At 38.7% G+C, this 17,853-nt stretch overlaps 1 protein-coding gene across 2 annotated transcripts in view; it reads left to right on the top strand.

The window, feature by feature from the left end:
* trmt11 (tRNA methyltransferase 11) overlaps positions 1-13,000 on the top strand; it is a 64,384-nt gene extending 51,384 nt beyond the window's left edge. The window contains exon 12 of one of the 2 annotated variants that reach the window (XM_080193307.1): positions 12,462-13,000. In XM_080193307.1, coding sequence (XP_080049433.1) covers positions 12,462-12,552 — 91 coding nt within the window. In that variant the 3' untranslated portion in view covers positions 12,553-13,000. The remainder of the gene's footprint in view (positions 1-12,461) is intronic. The other variant, XM_080193306.1, reaches the window with a different exon arrangement.
* Positions 13,001-17,853: the final 4,853 nt, after the last annotated feature.

The raw sequence follows: 17,853 nt of genomic DNA, 5'->3' as shown, positions 1-17,853 counted from the left end.
CCATCACCTCCCCTTAACCTATCACAGTGAAAACTAAGGTCAAACAGAGCTATGTCATTGTGTCACTTCTTCATTTTCATCAATGCCATACGTTACCTCACCTCCATCACAGTATCCTCAGATAATCTGCACAAAACAGGCAGGAAATTATGTATGTACGCTGCCTTAAATCCAAATCCATTCCACATCAGTCATAGAGTTTTAGAATGCAAATGACACTTGCTTGTGCACTCACTCAGAAACTAAGCTCATATCGTTGTTGATTACTTCTCTGAAACATATAAGAATATGGGTTTTTTGCTAAATACCTACAAAACTAAGGTCCTCTTCCAACCAACTCTCATAGCAACACCACCGTCTGCCGATTAAGATCACCAATGAGATATTGGAAAATGCAGACCATTTGCCATATTGCAAGAGCTTCCTCTTAATGAGGCAGACATTATATGCCTTAGGAGGGAATTACCCTCGCAAGATTTTCCGAACCTGGCATCAAGGTGGTCCCGCTGAACTTGTGCATCACTGAGTGCTAATGCCTCAAAACCAGCTTCACTGGGTGAAATGTGTCATTTATATGCCGGACACCAGACTCATGAAACAATTACACTACTTGGAACTCAGTTGAGGCAGGTGCTTCCTAGGAGAATAGCAGAGCTGCTTTGAAATGTCCTCAAGCATTCCTGAAGAGGTCAGACATCCCCATGCACCCCATAACTCATAGGAGACCTTAGCTTGTGACTGACCAAGTGGAGGATGGCATGGTGGCACAGTGGTTAGCACTGCTGTCTTAACAGCTCCAAGAACCCAGGTTCAATTCTGGCTTTGGGTGACTATCTGTGTGGAGATTGCATGTTCTCCCTATGTCTGCTTGGGTTTCTTCCAGGAGCTCCGGTTTCCTCCCACAGTCCAAAGATGTGCAGGGTTAGGTTGATTGGCCATGCTAAATTGCCGCTTAGTGTCCAAAGATGTATAAGTTAGATGAATTAGCTATGGTAAATACTGGTTATAGGGTTGGGGTGAGCCTGGGTGAGGTGCTCTTCAGGGAGTTGGTACAGATTTGATGGGCCGAATGTTGGAATTTTGAAGAAGGCTCATTCAGATAGATGTCAAGCACTAGAGTGGAAACAATTCATTCTCAATCCAGAGGAACTGCCAGAGAAGAAGATAAACAATGGGCTGATCAGGTGGGCAAGTAGCAAATGGAATTCAGTCCTGAGATGCATGAAGTAATGCATTGGAGAAGATAAACAGGACATAAACAATGAATAACAAAATCCTGGGAAGTAAAGAAGAGTGAGACCCTGGAATGCATGTCCATAGACCTCTGAAGGTAGTAAAATAGGTAGATAAGATGGTGAAAAAGGCGTGTGTGATACTTTCTTTTATTGGCTGAGATCTGGAGTATTCGAGGAAAGAGGTTTTGCTGGAACTACATAGAACATTGTTTACATTACAGTTGGAGTACTGCTTACGCTTCTTGTCAATGCATTACAGGATAGATGCAGTCAGTCTAGAGGGGATACAGAAGAAATTTGCAATACTGCTGCCAAGATTGGAGAATTTTAGCCATGAGGAGAAATTGTATAGCATAGGATTGTTTTCTTTGGCCAAGGGGAGATTTAAGTGATATGCATAAAATTGAGGGGCCTAGATAGAATGGATAGGAAGAAGCTATTTCTTTTAGCAGTGTGGTTAATAGCCAGGAGGTATAAACTTAAAGTAATTGGTCAAAGGATTAGAGAGGAGTTGAGGAGCAATCTTTTCACCCAGGTTGATGGATGCAGAAACCCTGATTGCATCTTAAAAAAACAGTTAGATTTGAGATGCCATAACCTACAGGGCTACAGACCAAGAGCTGGAAATCAGGATCAGACTGGATAGCTTTTCCAGCCAGCATGCACATGATTATGTCGAGTGGCTTCCTTCTTGTCGTAAATCTTTCTGTTTCTAAGGCAGTGGGATTTCTGAATTCCCCAGTGCAGTTAACCACTAGTGCTACTCTCTCCAAGGAATCTATCCTTCACTCACAAAGAGAAGTTCACAACTCTGAATGGCTTAATAATTGAATTCATTTTATCCGGTTTTTCTTTAGTTGTGTACAAAAGGTCAATTCTTGAAAAGTAAACGCAAGGTAGCACAGTGGTTAGTACTGCTGCCTCACAGCACTAGGGACCCAGTTCAATTCCAGCTTTGGGTGATTGTGTAGTTTGCACATTATCCCTGTGTCTGCTTGGGGTTGCGCCAGGTGCTCTGGTTTCCTCCCAAGATTCAAAGATGTGCAGGTTAGGTGGACTGGCCATTTGCTTCTCCACTCCTACTGCCTGTCCATTTTTTCTTTCCATCTCTCTGCCACAAATATCTAATAATATCCTTCCTTCCTCTTTTTCTCTGTCCCACTTTATCCCTCCTCCTTCTCCCATTTGCTTTCTCTCCCTTAATTTAGCTTTCTTCCCATACTGGAGCTTGATCATTCCACTGTCTTCTAACCATCTTCACCTAAATATTGGATTTAGTCTTGACTTTGCAAGTGCAGCACCACACTGACATACAGTACTGCTGAACTTTTCCCACATGATCACTCCCAAGGCTCTAAATCTTAAGCTGCTTCCCAAATATTGTTCTATGTTAGTCTTTGTTACTAATAGTCCTGGTTGTTTTGTAGTCTGGTTGACTGCTGAAATAAAGGATGTGGGAAGTAATGCAAGGTCTGTTGTGGTGAAAAAGAGAGCCCCTAGATGACTGCAGACTGGAGTTTGGGAGGAAACTGGCCTGCAGCCATTAGCGGTTCCCTTTGGAGCTTCTCATCACAGAAGTAACCCTTTCCTTCATATCCCATTGTGTCCCATACCTATGTGTTCTTAGTTTCCCATTCTTTCCAAGCTTTTTGCTGTTCCCTGTCTGTTATCAGATTTATTCCTTCATGCACAATGAATGCTCCTCCTCTTTACTCTGCCTCCACTCATTTCTCCATTGAAATCCATCAACATAGCTGCCCTCTCAGCCTCCCCGCAACTGTGCCACCCAAGGGTGGATGGTGAGATGCCCCTCACTATTTCTATTCTTCCCTCACACCGCTTAGCTATCTGTCTGTATTCCTCAAAGAAGCTTTGTTTAATTCCAGAACATAATGGCTTTTTAATAAAAAATCAAATAGTGCAGGCACTTTGCTGTCATAATTAGGATTCAGAAAAAGGTAATCCTGACAATTTGTCTAATTTGTGTAGGAATGGACATAGCTGTTGGCACACCTCAAAAGCCTGACAAAGGACTTGTGTCCGATCCACTACGCCTCGTTCCCCCCATCCAACCAGATGGGCAAAGCTGCCTTTTCTACTTTTCCCTTCAGTATTGATTATCAGATCCTTAAGAACTAGAATTTGTTTTTATTTTACAGAGCAAAATTATTTTAAGAAGCAATTAGAGTGGCACTTGAAGGAATTAAACCTGCATGTCTTAAAGGGATAGAGTGGAGAGTTGGTCTGACTGGATCGCTCTGCTGAGAGCTGGCAGACACGTGATGGGCCGGGTTGCCTCCTCGGCCGCTGTAAATGATTCTCTGACTCTAGAAATGGCAGTTGTTGAAAAGCTGAGTAACAAGAGGAAGGTACTGTCTGACAAAACTTGCTGACTTTTTGACAAGGAAGTGGGAGAACTCCCTAGATGCAGTTTCACAGGGGGGTCTGAAAATATTCTGGAAATATTCTGCCAAGATTTCACACAAAAGGCTGTCAGCTACAAGAATCCAGGGCAGAATATGGACTGGTAGAAAAACAGAAAGTGAAGATACCTGATAGATATAATGCCTGATTTAAAATTAAAGTTTATTTATTATTATCCCAAGTAGGCTTACATTTACATTGCAATGAAGTTACTGTGAAAATCCCCTAGTCGCCACATTCTGGCACCTGTTCAGTACTCTGAGGGAGAATTCATGCAGACACTGGGAGAACATGCAGACTCTGCACAGACAGTGACCCAAGCCGGGAATCCAACCCAGGCCCCTGGCGCTGTGAGGCAGCAGTGCTAACCACTGTGCCACTGTGTCGCCATGGACGGATTGGATAGAGCTTTTAAATTAACGATCCCTATTCTTCCTAATCTACATGAGTGAATTGGATATAAAAAGTAAATGTAAAATGTCTAATTTGCTAATGACACTAAAGAAATACAATAGTTGAGACTGCTTGTGCAGAAATTTTTAAAATTGTTATTGTAATTTGAGCATAGAGGTAGTTTATAAAAATAAGCACTGAACCTGATAATAATGGTAGATTTGTCGGGCAATGTTTTCTGGTCTCCTGTGTGTTTTTCTCACTGGAGGGAGGCAGCATGCCGTTTGCTGGTGGTAGAATCCTCTGGTCCTACTGCTGTCAGTGGGAATTCCATTGAAGCCACCATCACACCTCCAGGAAACCTGTAGCAGAGGGTGTGCTGCCGAACAGACCGGAGAATCCTCCTGACATGACCAGTCGCCACTTTCTAGACAGTGTGATAAAGCTAATAGAAAGTGGGAGTCTACACCGGTTGCAATAAGGCTTTGCACAGTGCTAGTCGTCAGTGAACCTGGTTTAATGTGATCTCTATACAACAAACAATATAGACAATTGAAAACATAAATGAGTGCCAAAACTGATCATAGTGTAAAGAGAATGATCACTGATGAAAAAGAACAAGAAAATTAAACTTCCTATGGGAAAATGATGGCATTGAGGCATATAAAATAAGTGATACAGAATTTTTACTACTTCAAATTAAACCAATAAATTAGCAGTCAGGACATTAACTTAAAAGTTATTGGACAGAACTAACTACTTTTTATTTCTTGCAGAATGCAATATGTATAGAATAATCTACCTGAATATCTTAATATTTTTATTTAGCTGCACTATAGGTTAAATAAGCTGATCCATTCTGCTACTATGCTGCGACTTTGCAAGTGAACAACATTGTTTTTGAATTTCACTGCTGGCGTAATGCCAGATATATAGCCTTACGTCCCACTGATCACATTAAACAGCATATTCCTTAAGTTGTTTAGGCAGACTACAGACGAAACTTGATCAGCCCATGCTTGCAAGCTCCAAAACAAACTATCTGCCATTAGGTGTGATTTTGTGATTAGGCGGTACTTGCTGAACAATCACGAGTACACTAATAGCAACACTAAAAACGATCAGTCGAGCTTGTAACGTGGTTCATTTACACTTACTAAAAGGAGCATATGTTCATACAGAGGGACCTGCTTCATTGTAAACAAAAGGAACATGTTTTAGGTTTGTGTCTATTTTGAATTAGCTCGGGGTTTGGGGATCTACCGTTTTTCATTGCCTTCTCCAAGGCAATGACTTGGCCAATGAGAGTTGATTTGCCAGCCAGTTGGCATCCTTTTCCCTGTGGTATAAGTTGTTGTGATTGTTTAAAATTTGGCATTCTTGCATTTACCCTGATGAGTTCAAGACAAAAAAAATTGGCGATATGTTTTTCTTTACAGCAATATTAATTAGAATTATTTAATAGCTCAGAAGTTTTTAATACAAAATAATCAACTACTGACAATCATAATCTATACTTCCTTTCTTTGGCATAGGCATATTTTGATAAGAATATCACATTTTCCCATTTGTTCAACCTGCACTACACTGAGTCAAAAAGGTGTATAGGTAGACAATGCCATTCAACCTGCAAATAGAGCAGTAGAAAACTGCAGTATCCCAACACCTCTCGGATGAGGATACAAAACCAGGGCAGGATGCTAGATGAGAATCTTCACTGTTTGCTGGCTATATTGATGCTAACTTTTAAAAAATGTTTGAGTAGTCAAAACCCAGCTCCTAATGGCACTAAATCTGGCACTAATTTTCATCCTCCATCTGAGCGACTATAAGAATAGCTAGCGTGGAAAATGTAAATCTGCATTCAGATAATGAGGGCACCCATGTTAACAGCGGATAATCTAATATACTAAGAATGTAGTTACATACAGGATTACACTGGTTCTTTATACTGGCTACTTTATGTGTAAACATTGACACTGTTGTTGATGTTGCAGGTTTCATTGTACTCGCTGCTTTTGAGGATACAGGTGGTAGCTTTAAGAATGTTTTGTCTGTAACATCAAAGCAACCAGTAGTACATGCACAATAGGAACTAGAAAATCTGTGATGATGATTTAACTGCTAAATTATGAGATGAATGTAATGATATATAATTTAAAGAGATATTTGGTAAAAGGTAACTGTGATACTGTTTTAAAGTACAGATAAGGTACAAAGCAGTCCAGGTTAAAAAAAAACAATGTACCAATTACAACAACCTTTGGTACATTAATGGATAGCTAGAGGGACCAGCATGAGATGGAACCCCGGACCGAGTTCAGTGATGATATGAAATCAGGTACAGAAAGAGAAGTGAAGAGAGGAAAATAAAAACTGGATTAAGAGAGAGGGAAGAGGATACAGAAAGGGAAAGTGATGGATTTATAAAAATTGATATTTTTAAAATCACCAACAAATATCTGTCTAAAAAATTAAAAGCAGGTTCTATAGCATTGAATCATAAAAAATATCTGCAGTACACTGACTACTTAAAGAAAATAAAATGTGGACGGGAACAAAATATTTACTAAACAATCATTATTCGAAAATAATTTTCTCTTTGTAAGACTCTGTTGGATAGAATGTGATAGTGTAGTGATATAAGCGGTTTGCTATGAGCTCAAATTCCAGCATAGGTATTTGATTTGATTTATTATTGTCACATGTATTAACATACAGTGAAAAGTATTGTTTCTTGTGCGCAAGAAGGAAACGAGAGAGTGTGGAATGTAGTGTTACAGTCATAGCTAGGGTGCAGAGAAAGATCAACTTAATGCAAGGTAAGTCCATTCAAAAGTCTGACAGCAGCAGGGAAGAAGCTGTTCTTGAGTCATTGAGTATTTTGAAATTTTAAAAAATCTGGATGTAAAGATCTTTTCAGAAAAAGAAACTCGTCCACAAATATCCTTTATATAAGGAAACCCGCTGTCCTCACTTGGCTAGGTCTATGTGTAACTCCAGTCCCATACCAACATGGTTGACATTTATAAAAGCAAAATACTGCAGATGTTGGAATCTGAAACAAAAACAGAAAATGCTAGAAAATCTCAGCAGGTTTGACAGCATCTGTAGAGAGAAGTTAGAACCAACATTTCGAGCCTGGAGAGGGGTCATCCAGACTTGAAATGTTGGTTCCTTCTCTCTCCATAAGTGCTGTCAGACCTGCTGAGATTCTCCATCATTTTCTGTTTTTGTGGCTGACTTTAATCTGCTCTGAAATGGCCTCTCAACCCATACGATTGTACTAGACAGCTACAAAAAAATATTTATTTTATTCAGAGATATATGTGTGGCCAGCATTTATTACCCATTTCTAGTTGCCCTAGGAGGGCAGTTGAAAGTTAACCACATTGCTGTGGCTCTGGAGTCACATGTAGGCCATACCAGGTAAGGATGGCAGATTTCCTTCCCAGGACATTAGTGAAACCAGATATGTTTTTCTGACAACCGAGAATGGTTTCAAGGTCATCAGCAGATTCTTAATTCCAGATTTTTTTTATCATTAAGTGACTATTCATTAACTGGTTGATTGGATCAATTGGCTTCACACCTTCAGTCATTAGCAGGCCACACCACTGCCGTTCCCACTTCTGAGAATATCCTGTGGCAATGGGAAAACATCGGACTTTTTTCTCTGTCTCTTCTGATGCTGTTTTTTGAACCCTTCTGTCTCCTAGCTTAGCTCCAGAGGGCTGGTAAAATTTAGACCTGTGTTTCAAATATTTTGCCTAAATGTCTGTCAACACTTATGGAGAGGCTACAACATCTTCTCCGGAGCCTTCAAAAAACTTCTTACTACAACCTTTAAGGACGCATTAGAATTTTGAGACCCAGACAAAGATTAAACAAAGTCACGGTTTTCTTTTGAGTGTATTGCAGAGAAGTTCTCTGGTTTTGTACATTTTGGAAATGAAGACACTAAAATGGAATAACTTCGGTGGAAGGAAGAAAGTACTTCGTTTGAAAGCTGAGAAGTTTTAGGAGTTGGAGCATAGGCTCTTTCAGTTAATTATTGTCCAATTCTGGGTTTTGGCTTCTATGGTAAAACTAGTCCATTGAAAAAATTAATCCTTGATTTTAACTGTTATGAATTTTCTTGCATAATTCTTTAAGAATGAATTGCCATTTAAATGTTGCCTTGCAGTAAAATAATTTATTTTGGATATATTTTCCAATGACATCCCCCTCCTATAGATTTCCTGGTTTCGTGTCAGCGGTTTTATGTCAGAACTAGTTGTCCTTCACAATGTTTATAACTGTATGATTTTGCACAAGTGGTTTCTATAGCTACTGTACAGCAGCAGATGTAGAGCAGTGAAAAGCTGTGATAAGAAAGACAGGCTTTTTAAACAAAAACCAGACATGGGCAATTACCCTGAAGCTGAACTGAGGCCCATTTGAGTAAATGTAGGATATGAATCTTTAAAAAGTGTAAGCAAATGCAACACTACCTGATACTTTCTTTTTCCTGTTTATAATATGGTAATAGCATAGCTAATAACAGATTGGATATTACAATTGCCAGAGCAACGTTTTAGGTCAGCAGTTTTTTTAGAAGCCAATTGTCAAGGGTTATTTGGAAGTTTCAGAAGCTGAGGTGAGAACACACGGGAGCAATTTTCTTTTGTTTTGTGCTTTCAAGTGCTGTTTGCTGCTAAAACTTTACAGATAGCAACATTTCCCTCTTCAAACAGCTGGTGTTTAAAGGCTGGTAAATGAGTTGTGGTTAACATTGGCAGTAAGAGACCTCAGCCAATGATTATGTTATCATTTGAAGAGGGTCTGTAAGTTTTAATGTAATAATAGTGGCACAAACCACTGGAGGTCAAGGAAGACACTGTTTAACCCTCTAACATCTGAGAAGGATAAATCAAATTTAGAGGTTACACATGAGTCCAAATAAATGCTTTTCTGATCCAAGCATAAGATTCCATTATACCAAACTACTTGGCATTCACTTGTAATTTTGTAGTAACTCTTGATCCAAATGCAACATTAAAAAAAAATGCTGATCCAAGCACAAAGTATCTCGAGTTATCTGGTTTCAATGATTCGCATGATAAGACAGCGAGTCTATTGGTAAAGGCTCTGTAAAACATCCTGCTGACTCGAGAAAAAGATTTTGTTCAGGGTGTGACTGTTTTTGTTTCGATTGAATTGCTGGGTAAAAAATTAAATAAGTTGCGGTACAGGGACTTGAAAATTGGCTGCTTTTAACTGCAGTTTCCTGATTCAAGCATAACCTTTCTTGATAAATCAGTTTGTGTTTAATTGGAATGGAATTGGAATACACATTAAACAGGAAATAAAGTTACTGTCTCTTTCTTAATTGCTGCATTAGAGAGATAATGATATTTATTAGTAACATTAAATCTAATTATGTCAGATATCTGTATGCATTTTAAAAACAATGGAACAATTTTTCCAGAGTTAACTCTATGAAAGCCTTGGGAGATTGAATTAAAATACTTATTCTTTAACAAACTACAAGCTTTCTTTAAAACTGCATGTTCCATGCTGTAGTTGATTCTAATAAAAAGCAAAATAAATGTACTATTTCCGATTGACTTATCTTAGTTCAACTATCTCTCCCCACATTTTCTCTGTCCAGAAGCACCCCTGGACTTTCACTTATTGATCATAGCTTTTGTTCCCTAAAAATAATTTGGATGCTTCCTTCATTATGTTGACATCTCACTGAGTGAGTTGATAGTAAGCTTAAACAGGTTTTTAATTTTAAAAAATGGGAGCAATGATGAAAGGAAAAGTGAGGGTTGCACCAAAAAAAGGCCAGGTTCAAATTCTGGTGCTCTGAGTTAATTATCCTCGGGTTGGCAATTGGTTCTGTTAGATCAGTGGAGCGTGCTAAGGGTGAAGGAAGAACCAAATAGGTTACTTGGTCACAGTTCTGTCATTCCTGTTACTTCCCATGAACAGAACATCAATTTGCATGTCTCCACTTATAGGTCAAAAGTGGCCATTATTTTTTATGCATTCATTGGACATGGGCATTGCTGGCTGGTCAGCATTTATTGCCCATCCCTAGTTGCCAGAGAGCAGTTGAGAGTTAATCACATTGCTGTGGCTCTGGAGTCACATGTAGGCCAGATCAGTTAAGGGCGGCAGACTTCCTTCCCTAAAGGACTTTCGTGAACCAAATGTTTTTTTCTGACATTTGACAATGGTTTCATGGTCATCAGCAGATTCTTAGATTTTTGGATAAGATTATTGGAAAATTGTTAGTACTTATGAAACTGTACCTTCGGCAGGAGAAGCAGAAAAGATAAAAGGAAGAATGTAAGAAAAGAAGAAATAAAAGTCAAGTAAGAGAAATAAATGAAATATATCTTACATTGAAGAAAAGTAGATTCTTCATTACACTGAGAGAGACAGAAAAGAACTGTCTTAAAGTTGCCTTTCAACATGGATTGACACTGGTTCAACAATCTCTACCTTTCAGAGCTTTTTCCAATTTCCTACAATAGAGGATGTGCTTACCTTCTATAGTTGAATGAATTAGTTGGTGCTACTACTCAGCATATTTACAAGTAAACCAATGACCCATGTGTACTTATGCAATTAAAATCTTCCATATGTCTTGTAACTGCATACCTTAATTACCTGTTGTCAGGTTTCTCATATACTTCAGGCATCAGGTTTTTTCCATTGTAAATTCCTTTATTCTCATCTATAATGCACTACATTTTTCTATAATATGATTAAGTTATAAGTTTTTTTTTGTGACTCACTTAATACCTTCGTTAAAGTTTCACCTGAAGCGTGCAACATCTACCAAAACCTTGGCAGGGACTTGGAAGTTTTGTCCAGTGCTGTGTCTCTGAATTGGATTTGCAATGTGAACAGTTTCTAAGGATGTATTGGCACTCTTCTGTTAGTTACTCATTTGCTTTAACTTTTAACATTTATTGACTTGTTAATAAATGCTGGAAAATGAGGAAAAGTTTAAAAGTTTTACTGAAGTAAAATTTTGTCTTGTGTTGTTTCAAAAAACAGGGTGGTAACATTTTTGTGTGCGAGATGTTCTGATTATTTACCTTTATTAGCTTTGTTGCATTCTGTAAACTTTAAAAAGCAAATGAAGGGTGTCAGAGAGAACGTAGGGGGAGAAACCTGGATAGGAAGTTGGGAGCAGTTGGGGGGGTACTGAAAAGTAGGAAGGATGGGAGTGGCATGCCCATCAGCTTTCTGCTTCATGGCAATTTGCCATTGGTACAGTAAGACTCAGATAGCTTTCCAACTCAGTGCTGAGTTGCATCACTTAGGTAGCCAATTAAGGGCCCTGTCCCACTGCCACTGCAGCAGGTGTGCTTTCCATTACTTGGGCAGATTGGCAGGTAAACTCTGACAACCTCCCTGTAGGTGCATGAGGGGGCTACCCTGATCAGACAGTTTCTGGCCACAGAGTGCCTGCCCTTCCCTTATTAGCAGTGCCATCCCCATGGCAACAGGCCCTGACCTGCCCTCAAAAGCCACTCCATCTCCCTTTGCCATGCTCTGCCTCACTGGCTGTGCAATTTTGATCCCACTTGCCCAACGAGGGCAATCTGTGTTGCTTCCCCTCGCCAGTTGCAGTTCCAACAGTGGCTCCTGTTCCCAGTGACACTGCCAGGATTGCTGCTTCTCCAATTGGAATTCCAAGTTGGAATTCCGCCATTAAAAGTTGTTGAATGATACTGCCAATGGGAAGTGAACTTCATTTTTATTTAATTTTACTTTGAATTTCAAGCAGTAGTTCAGTTTAATTTTTAAGCCAATTACTTTTCCACCCTTGTTATTGACAGTTACACAAAAAATAATGCTGACCATATAGACCTGTAAGACAGGGATTCTAATTTTTAACACCCCTGAGGTAAATGATGGATAACTTCCTTAGTTTTAAATTGATCTTTTTTTTAAGTTGAAGTTTGAAAGCAGTCAAAGTATATTTGAAGGAAACTGATAGAAACAGAAATTAGGAAGGGCAGGAAAGGAGGAAACTTGGTTAAGTGGGAGGAGGCCTCTGCATACTTCTCTCCTGTCCTTGGAGAGGAGCAAGTGCCAATGGACAGGAGTGGATTGCATATTAAAGGTGAGGTGGCAGCAGAAAGAGAAAATGGAGAGAATGTGGAGCAACATCAGATAGAAAGTAGGGGTAGTGTTAGGATGAGAGTGTGATCGGAAGGGTAATGGATAGTTCATCATAAGTTCATTGAGAAGAAGGGCAGGGATGTAATGGAGTGGTATATCCAAATATTTATATTTCGTGTATTTTTGAAGCCTAATTAATTAGAATTCTGTTTTAGTTAGGCTAGTAGTAGATTAGTGAATAATGTATTTCTAACTAATCTATTTTCCTCCTTCCCTTAGGATAAGGATCGATATGCCCATCTTATTGATGCAAAGTATAGTCCATATGCGGGCCACAATTCATTCCGTGACAAGTACTTCAGTGGGGTAACAAAGAAGATTTCTAAAGAAAATGAAACTACACAAAACTAAACAGTTAAAATCTATTTTGAGTTGCAGAAAACCTTTTAGTTAATAAATAGACAAGGGCCCATTTTATTTGGCTGTTATAGCATTCTTATATGTGAGAGACAGAAGTGATTAGTATGAACTGTATTTTTTATATGAAATGGCTAAATGGAATATATATAAACAGTCAAAACAATAAATGTCCTTTTGTATGAATTAAGTGCATTTGTAAATAATTTCTTTGGTATAAACGAAGGCACAAAAGTATCAAGTTTGTAAAACGCATCACATTAAGATGTCGTAAAAGGTCAATATTGAGATGAAACAGGTAATCCTACCACTTTATAAAATAAAGTGGTGTTAAAGGACAAGCAGACATGAGTTCAAACTAGTTAATGGTAAATTAATGAATGGCAATTAGGAGGTATTTCTACAAACAAAGAATGAACAACATTGAATATTGAAAATTGGATATGCGTGTAAAGAGAGCAATGACGGTAAAAATACCTGGAAAAATTAAGAAATCGTGGAATGATTTGCAGTTTTTCAATGCATTTGGATGACTGTTGGATTTTCTGGCATGGGTGCAATATCAGCAGGGCCAGAGATCTCATCGGTGTGAATAGTTTAGGTGTCATTCTGGTAAATATATTCTGTACTCCCTTGCAAGCCAATGCACCATTTCCTTTGGTGTGGTTGGCAAAACTGCTCACAGTACTCCAAATCTGGTCTAACCATGATTTTGTATGGTTTAAGCATGACTTCTATTTCCTTTTACTCTAGCTCACTACATATAAAGGACCTGAGCATGGTTGCCCCACAGTGCCAGAGACCTGGGTTCGATTCCTGGCTTGGCTCACTGCCTGTGCAGAGTCTGCATGCTCTCTCTGTGTTTGCATGAGTTTCCTCCAGGTACTCTGGTTTTCTCCTACAGTCTGACATATGTACTGGTTAGGTGCACTGGCCAATCTAAATTCTTCCTCAGTGTACTCAAACAGTGTGGCAACCAGTGAATTTTCATAGTAACTTCATTGCAGTGTAAGCCTACTTGTAATACTAATAAAACAAACTAAAGAATTCAATTAGCTTTTGGATTATTTTCTGTACCTCTTCATGACATTTTAATGATCTATGTACCTGGACCACCTGGAATCACTCTGGTCTCCTCTGTTTCTAGCTTTTCACCAATACCCAGCTCTATCATTTTTAGATCCAAACTGGATGACCTCACAGTTGTCTGCATTGAAATCCATTTGCTGCAAGTTTGCCCATTCACTTAATCTATCAATATCTCTTTGATTGTGTCCTTCTATTTGTACTGTTTACAATAGTGCCCATCATTGTGTCTTCAGCAAATTTGGATATGTGGCTTCCTATTCCGTCAGCCAAGTTGTTAATAAATACTACGAGCAGTAGAGGCCTTGATACAGATCCTTTCAAATACTAGTAGTCACATCTTGCCAGTTAGCTGACAACTATCCAAATTCTCTTGTGTCCCGCCAATCAGCCAATTTTTAACAAGGTAAATAATTTGCCTCAAATCTATGATTTAAACTTTAGCTAACTGTCACTTATGAAAGATTTTGTGGATGTTATTTACATTGATTCCAGAAACATTTCATAGACACACCGTGACTTGATTTAAAATTTGATTTATTATTGTCATATGTACTGGGATACAGTGAAAAGTATTGTTTCTTGCTTGTTATACAGGCAAAATATACCACTCATGAAGTACATGGGAGAAAATGAAAAAGATAGGGTGCAGAATATAGTGTTGCAACAACAGATAGGGTGAAGAGAAAGATCAGCTTAATATATGATAGAACTACTCAAAAGTCTGATGACACAGGAAAGAAGCTGTACTTGAGTCTGTTGATATATGTTTTCAAACTTTTATATCTTTTTCCTGACGGGAGAAGGTGGAAGAGAATATGTCCAGGGTGTGTGGAGTCCTTGATTATGCTGGCTGCTTTTCTGAGGCAGCAGGAAGTGGAAGATTGGTTTACATGATGGACTGGTCTACATTCACAATCTTTTGTGGTTTCTTGCAATCTTGGTCAGAGCAGAAGCCATACTAACTGAGACAACCAGATAGGATGCTCTCTATGGTGCACTTGTAAAAATTGGTGAGAGTTGTAGTAGATATGCTGAATTTCCTTAGCTTTCTGAGAAAATAGAGCTGCTGGTGAGCCTTCTTAACTGTAGTGTTTATGTGGAGGGTGCAGGACAGAATGTTGGTGATCTGAACACCTAGGTACTTGAAAATTTCGACTACCTTCACTTCATCACCACTGATGTAGATAGGGGCATGTTCTCCACTACGTTTCCAAACTCAGTGACTATCTCCTTTGTTTTACTGACATTGAGGGAAAGATAATTGTCGTTGCATCATTTCAAGAAGTCTCACAACACCAGGTTAAAGTCCAACAGGTTTATTTGGTAGTAAACACCAGTAGCTTTCGGAATGCCGTTGCTTCGTCAGCTGAGTGGCCAGATTCTCTATCTCTTTCCTGTACTGCAACTCATAGTCGTTTGAGATCCAACCCATTACAGTGGTGTTATCAGCAAACTTGAAAATGGATTTGGAGGGAATTTCGCCACAGTCATAGGTGTATAAAGAGTATACTAAGGGGCTGAGGATGCAGCCTTGCGGGGCACTGGTATTGAGGATAATCATGGAGGAGATGTTGTTACCTATCCTTGCTGATTGCGGTCTGTGGTTTAGGAAGTTGAGGATCCAGTCGCAGAGGGAGAGCAGAGCTCTAGGCCACGGAGTTTGGAGATGAATTTTGTTGGAATTATGGTGTTGAAGGCTGAGGTATCTTTATTATCTACATGTTCCAGGGTTGAATGCAGGGCCAGGGAGATGGCATCTGCTATAGACCTGTTGCGGCAATAGGTGAACTGTAGTGGATCTAGATGATCTGGGAGGCCGCAATTGATCCGTGCCATGATAAACCTTTCGAAGCACTTCATCATGATGGATGTCAGAGCCACCAAGCAGTAGTCATTAAGGCACACTGTCTGGCTTTTCTTTGGTGCTGGGATGATGGTCGTCTCTTTAGTTAAGTTCAGGTCCATGCCATTTCTCTTTGATCAAAAGGAAATAATTCAAGGCCTTCAATCACCCTATTCTTAACTACAGATTCTAGTTATTTCCTGATATTAGGTCTATATTCCCCTCTTGCTTTTCTTGAATATTGTAGTGACGTGTACAATTTTTCATTTATATCTGAATTGAGAGAATTTTGGAGGATTATCATACTGATGCAAAGTAATCATTCAACCTGTCTGCCATTTCCTTATTTTTAGTGACAATTTAAATTTTTTGTATGCTTCTCATTCACCATTTTTTTGTTGCTAGTTTTGCCTACTTTTTTCTTTTAATTTTATTTCTCTTACCTCTTTAGTCATCCATGAATAGACCTCTTGCTCTTGGGATGTAAATTACATCATTTTAACTTCTTTAAAAATTTTATTCCTTTAACAGAGTTACCAAACCAGTGTGCAGAGTGGACAGGGTAAACCTTCAATCCATTTCCTTGCTTGTTCCAATTCACAACCCCCACAAAATGGACATATGAGATTTAAGCTGACAAGAAACATGCATTACATCTGATCTCACACTTGATCTGAAGTTATTTTTGGAAACATTTTCCACTGATCTTCTAAAATTTTACCCATGTGCAGTTAACTGTTGGCAGTCTTTGTCTCGTCACAATAAAGTCATCTTGACCTACCTCTGGATTATTAGTAGCTGATTTGCATTTTTCCCTTTCAAACACTACAATGAATTCAATCGTATTATGATCACTTTTTGATATATGTTCATGAGTGGTTAGACTGTTGACTAATTGGTACCCATCACTAAATCTAATATTGCCCGTTGTTAGATCTGCATTTTCATATGGCAGGCTGCCTTATATTCTTGCCATTTTACACTCATTATTATCTATACTTAAGTGGTGTTGTTGTACTCGTTTCATTAATTTGTATAATTTTGTAATCAATAATGAACCTAATGCACACACACACTGATTCAATATAATGAGATATTTGGTGCCAAGTATGCTGTTACTTACTTTTCTAGCCTCCGGTGCTTCACGTAGAATTGGCCCTTTTCTATTTCATTACAATATAGGTGGCCAAGTGTCTTTAAGGTCAATGTAGCTATGCACCATTTAGCTGTAGAATTACATTTAAAATTCAAAATCACATTTTTTGCATATAAAATATACAAAGAGAAATAAAGGTAAAATTATGTGGTTGTTTATCGCAAATAAGTTTGCAGACCATCTATACAGTAGGAAGCCAGTTATAGCAGTGGATTTGGTTCCAAAGAGGAAGGTGTTGTTTGATTAATTTTGCAGATTTCTTTGGAGAAGAGAAAATCCAAGTGGACTGTGGTCATCTCGAAAATAAGGTAAACTGGGTTTTGAATAGTTCCAAATGAAAGATTAAATAGACTCAACACTTTGGAGTTTCAGGATAAACCCTGGCCATGGACAAGAAACTGGTTGAAGGTTTGGAAACAATGAGTATTTGTCAGAGAAATTATGTTAAATGTGGTGGAAAAGTACTGAGTTAGTTGCCTCAGGGCTCAGCTCTGGAATCACAATTGTTTCCAGTTCCTGAATCCAATGTGGGCAACTTTGCAGATTATACCAGGTTAGAAGAGGCAGTGAAATGAAATTGGTTCATATTTGCTTGTGTATAGAGGATCATGGAAAATTGGTGATCTAATCGCAGTGTTCAAAATGTTGCCAAATTTAACAGGGTTGATGCAATTTGGTATTGCAATCAAAGAAAGAACAGACATCAATAATTGTCTCATGATAAACCACCAATGTTAAAATGTAGAACATGACAGTAGATCTGCAGTCCATCCCAACTGCAATAGTCAATTGCTCCACCACAAGCAGGAGGTGAAATCAATGGGAAATCTTTCATCTAGTAACATTAGACAATTCCAGCCAGAGCTGATTGCAGCCTGGAGAATAGATCCCGGTTGATGTGCAGTTTAAAGCACAAGAAGACATCAGAGAATTCATCTCCTTGGAGAAAGAACTAGCCTTCTCACACAAATGCTCGGAGTTTGAAGTTGTGTTGTTAGCCCAGGTACAGATTTGCAACGTATAACTAAATTTTTGTTTTCTAAGTATTAGTAACATTTAGGAAACATCATTCTTTAAACTTGTCTGCAAATATACAATAAAGAGCCATTTATAATGTATCTGCTTGACTGAAAGCAGACACAGATGTAGGCGGCTGATGTTAGCCA

Source organism: Carcharhinus amblyrhynchos, chromosome 7, assembly GCF_965287045.1.
Source record: "Carcharhinus amblyrhynchos chromosome 7, sCarAmb.v2.hapA, whole genome shotgun sequence".
Classification (NCBI taxonomy): Eukaryota; Metazoa; Chordata; class Chondrichthyes; order Carcharhiniformes; family Carcharhinidae; genus Carcharhinus; species Carcharhinus amblyrhynchos.
This window is presented reverse-complemented; position numbering and strand designations above follow the sequence as displayed.